The sequence below is a fragment of the Neoarius graeffei genome, chromosome 17 (assembly GCF_027579695.1).
Source record: "Neoarius graeffei isolate fNeoGra1 chromosome 17, fNeoGra1.pri, whole genome shotgun sequence".
In the NCBI taxonomy this organism is placed as follows: domain Eukaryota; kingdom Metazoa; phylum Chordata; class Actinopteri; order Siluriformes; family Ariidae; genus Neoarius; species Neoarius graeffei.
Window position 1 is genome coordinate 34,490,347 of NC_083585.1, and position 9,818 is coordinate 34,500,164.

At 43.1% G+C, this 9,818-nt stretch overlaps 1 protein-coding gene across 2 annotated transcripts in view; it reads right to left on the minus strand.

Moving 5' to 3' along the window:
• Nucleotides 1–9,485, minus strand: part of ankrd13b (ankyrin repeat domain 13B) — a 46,538-nt gene extending 37,053 nt beyond the window's left edge. For both annotated transcript variants that reach the window (XM_060898092.1, XM_060898093.1), the window contains exon 1: nt 9,113–9,485. In XM_060898092.1, the coding sequence (XP_060754075.1) occupies nt 9,113–9,220 (108 nt within the window). In that variant the 5' untranslated portion in view covers nt 9,221–9,485. The remainder of the gene's footprint in view (nt 1–9,112) is intronic.
• Between the last annotated feature and the right edge of the window lie 333 nt (nt 9,486–9,818).

Here is a 9,818-nt window from a genome sequence, read left to right on the forward strand (position 1 = left end):
TCAGAGCTTATCAGTGAAAATGCTGTTATTTATGCATGCAGTATATCCTGGTTGATCGCATTTGATGAGCTGGCATTCTGCCTGGGATTACATCCACATATTAAACCTACTGTCAAGAAGAAAGGTCGTAAGAGCTGCTAAAGGCAGGGCTGGCCTGGCGTGACAATGAGGATATGCAGATTTTAGCTGTGTCTTATGAATGGTTTATTTCAAGCAAGATTGCAGTAAATGAGTCACATAATGGTGGTTTTATGCACATGCCTCAGACAGGCACATTATAATGGAAACATATTACTGCCTGAGGGCTTGCTGTCTGCTGGGAGAGCTTTTCTGTTTCCTTACAGTTGCACCAGTGCTTGCTAAGTGCTGTATTAAAACCACATGTAATACAGTGTGTGCGTTTGTGTGTTGCTTCTTAGTTCTTTAGTGTTCCAGTATCACAAATGTTTCTGTGACTGCCTGCATGTACAGCCACTCGTCTTTCCTGTATAACAGGGGTCTGCTTACTATCATCTCCGACCTCATGCTCTGTCGCGTCTTTGTTTTTATTAACAGAACATTTATGTGTGTGTGCGTGCGTGTGTGTGCTGTAGATACATTCCACCCATCTGTAATGTTGTTTTGCATAGGAAAGCTACTGCCTTGTGGTGCACGCATGCTCTCTAAGCCCCGTTCCCTGCTCTGCAATTACACAGCTCCCACGGTAACGGCAGCACTGTCTTCATGAGCAACAACTGGGGCCTGAGTGGCTCCCCAAGGAGCTGGCGAAACATCAGCTCCTTCACAATGGAAAAGGGAGGACAAGAAGGGTGGGGACACCGAGGGAGTGGAGGGGCATCGCTATGGTAACAGAGGGAGCAGAGAAAGGAGTGTGATGTGACGGGATGGTGTGATGGAAGGAAGCAGAGTGAGACCCAGGGGAAGAGAGAGAGAGGGAATGATGGGAGCACGATTGGGGTTTTAAAGTAAATGATGGCTTTTGTGTCAATCCAGTGGGAAGCCCAGCCACAAGGCTAATACAGGAGAGGAGACGACAGCTGAACATTCAAGCGAGAGGGAGAAAAGATGAACGAGTGGGAGATATGCATGAAATTCCTTCTTATGAAGGGGTATAGAGTGATATAAAACAAGAAGACAGAACAAGAGGAAACAGTTGTCACTGGCCTCACATTGACCTGCTCTTTGCCATTTTTCCACCCAGTCCAGCGCACATGCACATTTCTGCTCGCCCACAGACTCTACACAAACAACTATTGTTGGATCTCAGGCCAAAAAAAAAAAAAAGGCCTTTCTTGTGACTCAGAAGCCAAGTGACAAATATTACTTTTCTCACCAAAGCAAATGAATCCAGACTGTACGTAAAGTCGGTAACTGCCTTGTTATTCCCTGTTCATATTAGCAAAGGTTTTATTATCAATAGAAAATGCATGGTTACACCGTGCTAAGCTAGCTTTCACTAACTTAAAAAAGGACCTCTCTTTAATTAGCTCTGCCAACTTTGTTAGAGGAGGTGATGTTTTCGCCTCCATTTGTTGGTTTGTTTGTTTATCTGTTCCCACGGTAACTCAAAAAGCAGTGAACGGATTTTGATCACATTTTGAGGAAAGGTGGGCCATGGGCCAAGGATTAGATTTTGATGCAAATTCGAATATGTGGCTTGGCAGAGGTATGCAGTCTCCCGAGTGCCCTTCTAGTTACCCTGTGTTTCCTGATGTCAAATGTGTAATAGCGTGTTCATGGAAAAGGAGGAAGGTCCTCGTGTACCAGGAAACACTGTGATTAAATTTTACTATAGATAAACTAAACAAATTCACAAGTAAATATGTGACGAGTCATGGAATACACGGACACATGTCGGCCGAAACGAATGTGTCCGTGGATTCCATGACTCGTCACATATAGTGTATTCATGAAATCCATCCGTCCATTATTTATACTCTGCTTATCCATCAGGGTTGTGGGAGAAACTGGAGCCAATCCTGACTTCGAGCGAGAGGTGGGGTGTATTCATGAAATCAATTATTTTATTTGTTTTAAACACACACTCTTTAAAAAGGTTCCCTTAAGGGTTCTTTGGATGCTTAATGGCCCTAGTTTTTAAAGGATTTAATGTGGAACCTGTTCTGAAAGGGAAAGCTTTGACTGTATAATAAGTGCTGTAAGTAAACGACTGTGTTCTCCACAGACACTTGAAGGGTTCCCTCACATGGGCAAACCAAAGTACATTTTAGGATACTAGATTGAGAAACCCTGCATGAAATCACATCAACAACATGAAAGTGACCGCCTTGCAACATCCACCTTACATCTGTAATTAATAACTTATGTAATAACTTCATTTATTAATAATAATTTCATTGGTTTTATTTATTTATTCATATCAGTTTCCCATTGTATGTTTTGCATTCGTCTTGTATCTCTTTTTCTGCCATTGATACTCACTGTAGCAATGCGCTTTCTGTATTGTTCATCTCATCTCATCATCTCGAGCTGCTTTATCCTGTTCTACAGGGTCGCAGGCAAGCTGGAGTCTATCCCAGCTGACTACGGGCGAAAGGCGGGGTACACCCTGGACAAGTCGCCAGGTCATCACAGGGCTGACACGTAGACACAGACAACCATTCACACTCACATTCACACCTACGGTCAATTTAGAGTCACCAGTTAACCTAACCTGCATGTCTTTGGACTGTGGGGGAAACCGGAGCACCCGGAGGAAACCCACGCGGACACGGGGAGAACATGCAAACTCCGCACAGAAAGGCCCTCACCGGCCACAGGGCTCGAACCCAGACCTTCTTGCTGTGAGGCGACAGCGCTAACCACTACACCACCGTGCCGCCCTTTCTGTATTGTTTTTTTTAAAAATATTAACAATACTTCTGCTCTGTCATATACTCACAATGGCGATAACAGTACTGTAAACAGCGGAACATTTCACTGTTCACACACAAACTTCACTGTGACTTGAACACACAGAGCGCTATATAAAGATTAATCCCTAGGGTTTCAGGATATTATGTCATCTATGGTCTTCCCTCACAGTTTATTGCCTGCGCTCCTCCACCCCAAATTTTCTCTTTCTTCTTCTCTCCCGGCTGGAGGCTGCATTATTGATAGTCATCTCTGGCAGAGCATCTGCTCCTGCGTTCTCTCTGCCTTGGCTAATGTTTTCTGGCAGCTACTTAAAGCAGCATCAATCTTTTATTGGGAGCCCAAACTGTGTATGTGGAATGTAGGCAGTGGTACACTCTCTGTGTGTGTGTGCGTGCGTGCGTGCGTGCGCGCGCGCAGACGTCTGCAGTTGTGTGTCCATGGGGGAACAAGATGCAAGATGCATTGCGTGGTGAAATAACCCAGTTATGAATCATCCTCTGTGTGGGTAAAACATATGAAGGTGTATACAGATGCAAACAAAAACAACCAAGCACAGAGGAAAATGTATAACTGTTTGATGGTCCTTTTAGCAAGTATACTTTAATTAGAGGCACCAAACCCCGGTCATGATTGAGAGAAATCAGAAAAGCAGCATAGAGGATGTGGAGATAAATGAGAGAGACAGACAGAGAGAGAGACAGAGAGAGAGAGAGGGTCTCCTTTTTCCTGAGTACTCGCTGTGTGTGGGGCTGGGGTGCTGCACAGTAAGCTGACACACATCACTTGTTCCGACAAAGCTATTACTGATGAACCATTCTGAGGAAACACATTTTCAGTGTAGAAGGCAGAAGAGAGAGAGAGAAAATGTGTGTGCAGAAGTTAATAATTCCTTAAAAATGTCACAGTCATTAGATTCTCAGCCCTCATACTCTGTCAGTACTGCTGGAGCAAATATTCACTAATAAGACAGAATCACAGAACCTTTTTCGGGGTGAAGTGGGTGGGTGGGGGGGGTCTTTTTCAGCTTTGAAATACTCATAGCAAAAGTGGTCATACTTGCTCTAAGGTACGAAGCAGAATTGATGCTTACGCAGCTTTTGACCAGTTTAACACGACCTCACAGTGGTACTTGAAAGTTTGTGAACCCTTTAGAATTGTCTATATTTCTGCATAAATATGACCTAAAACATCATCAGATTTTCACACAAGTCCTAAAAGTAGATAAATAGAACCCAGTTAAACAAATAAGATAAACATTATACTTGGTCATTTATTTATTGAGGAAAATGATCCAATATTACATATCTGTGAGTGGCAAAAGTATGTGAACCTTTGCTTTCAGTATCTGGTGTGACCCCCTTGTGCAGCAATAACTGCAACTAAACGTTTCCGGTAACTGTTGCTCAGTCCTGCACGCCGGCTTGGAGGAATTTTAGCCCATTCCTCCATACAGAACAGCTTCAGCTCTGGGATGTTGGTGGGGTTCCTCACATGAACTGCTTGCTTCAGGTCCTTCCACAACATTTCGATTGGAGGTCAGGACTTTGACTTGGCCATTCCAAAACATTAATTTTATTCTTCTTTAACCATTCTTTGGTAGAACAATTTGTGTGCTTAGGGTCGTTGTCTTGCTGCATGGCCCACCTTCTCTTGAAATTTAGTTCACGGACAGATGTGCTGATATTTTCCTTTAGAATTTGCTGGTATAATTCAGAATTCATTGTTCCATCAATGATGGCAAGCCGTCCTGGCCCAGGTGCAGCAAAACAGGCCCAAACCATGATACTACCACCACCATGTTTCACAGATGAGATACGGTTCTTATGCTGGAATGCAGTGTTTTCCTTTCCCCAAACATAATGCTTCTCATTTAAACCAAAAAAGTTCTATTTTGGTCTCATCCGTCCACAAAACATTTTCCAATCGCCTTCTGGCTTGTCCACATGATCTTTAGCAAACTGCAGATGAGCAGCAATGTTCTTTTTGGAGAGCAGTGGCTTTCTCTTTGCAACCCTGCCATGCACACCATTGTTGTTCAGTGTTCTCCTGATGGTGAGAGGCCTTCAGTTGCTGAGAAGTTACCCTGGGGTCCTTTGTGACCTCGCCGACTATTACACACCTTGCTCTTGGAGTGATCTTTGTTGGTCGCCCACTCCTGGGGAGGGTAACAATGGTCTTGAATTTCCCCCATTTGTACACAATCTGTCTGACTGTGGATTGGTGGAGACCAAACTCTTTAGAGATGGTTTTGTAACCTTTTCCAGCCTGATGAGCATCAACAACGCTTTTTCTGAGGTCCTCAGAAATCTCCTTTGTTCGTGCCATGATACACTTCCATAAACATGTTGTGAAGATCAGACTTTGATAGATCCCTGTTCTTTAAATAAAACAGGGTGCCCACTCACACCTGATTGTCATCCCATTGATTGAAAACACCTGACTCTAATTTCACCTTCAAATTAACTGCTAATCCTAGAGGTTCACATACTTTTGCCACTCACAGATATGTAATATTGGATCATTTTCCTCAATAAATAAACGACCAAGTATAATATTTTTGTCTCATTTGTTTAACTGGGTTCTCTTTATCTACTTTTAGGACTTGTGTGAAAATCTGATGATGTTTTAGGTCATAATTATGCAGAAATATAGAAAATTCCAAAGGGTTCACAAAATTTCAAGCACCACTGTATATAGAAACAATCCCAAATCCATATTACACCAAAACATGGACTGCATTATTTTTCATCACTACACTCTAGCTCCCTTGCTTCCATGCAGAACCCAACAATAAAGGCTTTTACTTTACTTTTACTTTAAATAGAAGCCCTTTAGAAGCTATAACCATTCAAAGACTCCTTGGAGAGATCTTTTCCTCATGGTCATAGTACGTCCTATTAAAAGTTGATAGCACAGACATTTGATTGAGAACTTGCAGTGGTGAAGGGTATGTGGTTCAAGCCAGGGTTATTTAGACTCGCCAAAAGTCTAATCCCATCACGTTTCTGTTAAACTTTCCCAATTTCACAATGAAAAGGAATCCGAAAGGCCAATATTTCATCTGACAACTCCACACTCATGTTTGAAAACGAGACCCTGCTTGAACAAAGGCTCTACACGTTCCAGAAAAATGCAGAGGAATATCAACAAAAGCTAACTGTTACTTTGCATATTCAAATCACAATAAGGGAGTTTCTTTACTAGTTACATCATGAACATTATTTATAACGTTGAGGCACCTATAAAGAAATGGCATGCGTACTATATAGATTCCTATCAGACTTCTGTGCTCTTTTCCACAGCCTGCCTTTGTTATACATTAGGCAAGTCCTGTCCATAAACCATAATGAAATCAGACATGATCCTCAAAGTACCTTCCACCTCCTCATTTCCAGTTCGGCGTCCCACACAATTACAGCATACTGTGGTCTCGTCTGTGCAGACATCTGTTCAATCTTTAAGCCCTGTCAGTTGCTGTCCCATCTCATGCTGCCCCGTCTGTTAAAAGCTTTACAACAAGTTAAATACATCTCAGGCTACTCCCACCCAAGCATCATCCTCATCCCAAGTGACAACAATCTGAAATTAGTGTTGGGTTTCATGGTGTAGGAAACGAGTTGGAGAGACTGAGGCCTGAAAGAAAGAGTTGCCAACAAAATAACCTATAAATGGATAGAAATATAAGTCATTCATGCTGTTCGGACTACAGTACATGTGAGCAAGGATATGTGTTGCCAGGGCAGATATTGAAGCAGTGGCCATCTCTACCTTTACAGGATCCTGGATGCGATACAGCCATTTCTCCCATTTAGATGCAAATTTCTGTGTGAAAAGGTTTATTTTAAAAAAAATTGTAGCTACGTTGTTGGCAATATTACATAACTCACATCTCTGCTATGCAGCTCCCATCAATTTTTTTTTTTTAACTCTGTGCTCTTTTTAAAAATTCCATTCTCAATTTCCTTCATTTCCTCCAAATAGGCAACTGTCTCCTCTAAATCTGTGCTCCTTTTATTTCAAACAAACTGCAAATTAAGCTCCTCAATTTGGCTATCTCGCTGACTTTCCTTCCCTCCTATCAAATTCATCTCTTTGCTATTGATGACCTCGTGCCTCCTTCATGGTAGCTCAAATTTTCCTGCTCCGTCTGTTCCGACACCCAACACCGATCACATGCCGGTGCAGCACTTTTGTCTTTGTCATGGCAGTATGCTCTGTCTTCCCAATGTCGGTCATGGTAGTACTGACCTTCCTTCTCAGCACTTATACACACACACACACACACATACACACACACACTATACACTCCCTTGCATGCCTGATCTTAGATCACTAGCGGTTTCAACCATGAACCTGTGCCAACCATGACCAGATTATTCTGTCACCAGTAAAATAAGATAAAGCAGGGGTGCTTCATATGACGGTACAAATCTGTATAGTTCGCTTTTGATTTATCACTGAGGGCCACGAGTGTAAGGCTGCATATGTTCACATGACACATGCTGGAGCTCTGAATTTTGAGTTTGTATGTACTGTATTGTATATATGTACATAGCGTACCAAGAAATGTATCTCAGTGATCTAGAATGCTGTTTTAGAGGCGGTGCTCATTAATGCAGAATGTGTGCTATAGTGTGTACCAACAGGCCACATTAGAATTTGTAAAAATGGATAGATCAGAGGGACAGCGCATGTGGAGAGCTTGGGAATTAAGCTAAGAGAGATGAGACTGAGGTGGTATGGGCACATCCTGAGAAGAGATGCAGAGCATGTTGGGAGGAGAATGTTGAGGATGGAGCTGCCAGGCACACGAAAACGAGGAAGGCCAAAGAGGAGATACATGGATATGGTGAGAGAGGACATGAAAGTGGTAGAGAAGGATGCAGAAGACAGGGAGCAATGGAGACGAAAGATCCGCTGTGGCGACCCCTAATCGGGAGCAGCCAAAAGAATAAGAAGATAGATAGATAGATAGATAGATAGATAGATAGATAGATAGATAGATAGATAGATAGATAGATAGATAGATAGATAGTAATTGCATTATGTACAGTATGTTGTCCAACAATAAAGCAGACAATTTATAAATATCTACTATTCTCCTTCAGGGTGTAGGCCTATAGCTATGTATCTAGCCATATGATCTCTTCTTCTTGTTTTGGCTGCTCCCAATTAGAGGTCACCACAGTGGATCTTTCGTCTCCATTGCTCCCTGTCTTCCGCATCCTTCTCTACCACTTTCATCTCCTCTTTGGCCTTCCTCGTTTTCGTGTGCCTGGCAGCTCCATCCTCAACATTCTCCTCCCAACATGCTCTGCATCTCTTCTCAGGATGTGCTCAGTCTCATCTCTCTTAGCTTCATTCCCAAGCTCTGCACATGTGCTGTCCCTCTGATGCGCTCGTATCTAGCCATATGATAAAGCTTAAAAACCTAAATGGAAACATTTCTATGCTATCACCTGCTTTTGTACATTATCATCATCATCATCATTATATTGTGATCTATAGGCTATGGCTGCATTTATATCTAATTAAAGTGTCAGTTCTATGTTAATAGCACGCGAATGCGTGGATTTAATTGTATTTACTGTAACTGTTATAACGGGTGTGCTCCTGACAAACACTCTCTCATGAAATCTACTGAGATTGAATGGAAAATGGAGAAGCATCATTCATGCAGCCATTGTGCCTCTGCTCGTGTTAAACACACCCTCCCATTTACACCATTTTACCACCAGTGCGCTTAAACAGGAGACACTTGCAGGGGGGGAAAAAAGCCGCAGTAGAAACACCTTGCTATACAGTAAGTGGAAACAGGGAGGAGCAGCAGCTCTCTGTGGACTTTCACTCCATGTTTTGGGCATTAAACAGCTGATAACGAACAGGTTAGCAGTTAAAGGGGAAAGGAAGTGGGAACTGCAGGCAGGGTTCAGCTTCAGCACCTCAGCCAGGTGTAAAATAGTGTCCAGTCGCGCGCTGGAGTGAACCTCTGGGCTGCTGTTTGTTCAATAATACACTACGGGTCAGTTTTTGGACAAGAAATAATAGTGTGTTAATTAGATTACCATGAACGGTTTGTGCGACCAGACATGGCACAACCCCTCAAGGGGGAAAAAAAAACAAAAACCCAGAATACTAAATATTATAGCACAATTAGAACGCCATTATGATATTTAGCCGACTAGGATGCGGGTTGGAACGCAGCCCCCGCCCCCCGGGACTCGAACCCTCTCACCTGCTCGCCGGCTGAGAGCTCCTTCTCCAACTGCCGGGGTTTGTTCTGCCAAACCAGATAATGGAGGCGATAACGGCTTTTCTCCGGAGTTTTCTTAGCTGAAATCATCCTCGGAACATACTTCCTTACCCCCTCTCTCTCTCTCTCTTTTCTTCTTTCTTTTCTTTTTTCACGCGAGCCTATTTAGTCAGTAGGGCGCGTGCTGATTTAGCGCTCCGACTCCGGATGAGGGGATTTCTCTCCCATGCTGCAGCCAGCATCCCTCCCTCATCGTCCGCAAGCTGAGGCGGGTTATAGGTTTTCTTCCGATAAGTATCAGTATTATGTGCGTTCTCTCTCTCTCTCTCTCTCCCAGTCTGTCAGTTTGCTGTAAAGATCGACGCCTATGAGCGAGAGCTCTCAGCTGCTCCCCTTCCGGTGATCACGCGCTACACGGTGATGCTGCTCACTGCGCACTTCACGGCAGGGTGGGCATCGAAATGTGTCAGGCTAGAAACCCTGTTCTTCATGGATAACACAGCAAAATGTTTTGTTTGAAACGAAGATAGTTTGATGCAGCGCGTTGCTTAATAGCCCATGAGACTAAAAAAATACCAAACAGTATCTCCATCAGGGTTGCCAGGTCTCCTTAACAAAAGCAACGCACGACAAATTAAAACAAAGCCTTTAAAAATACAACAAGAAGACAGAGTCATCTATATGCCCA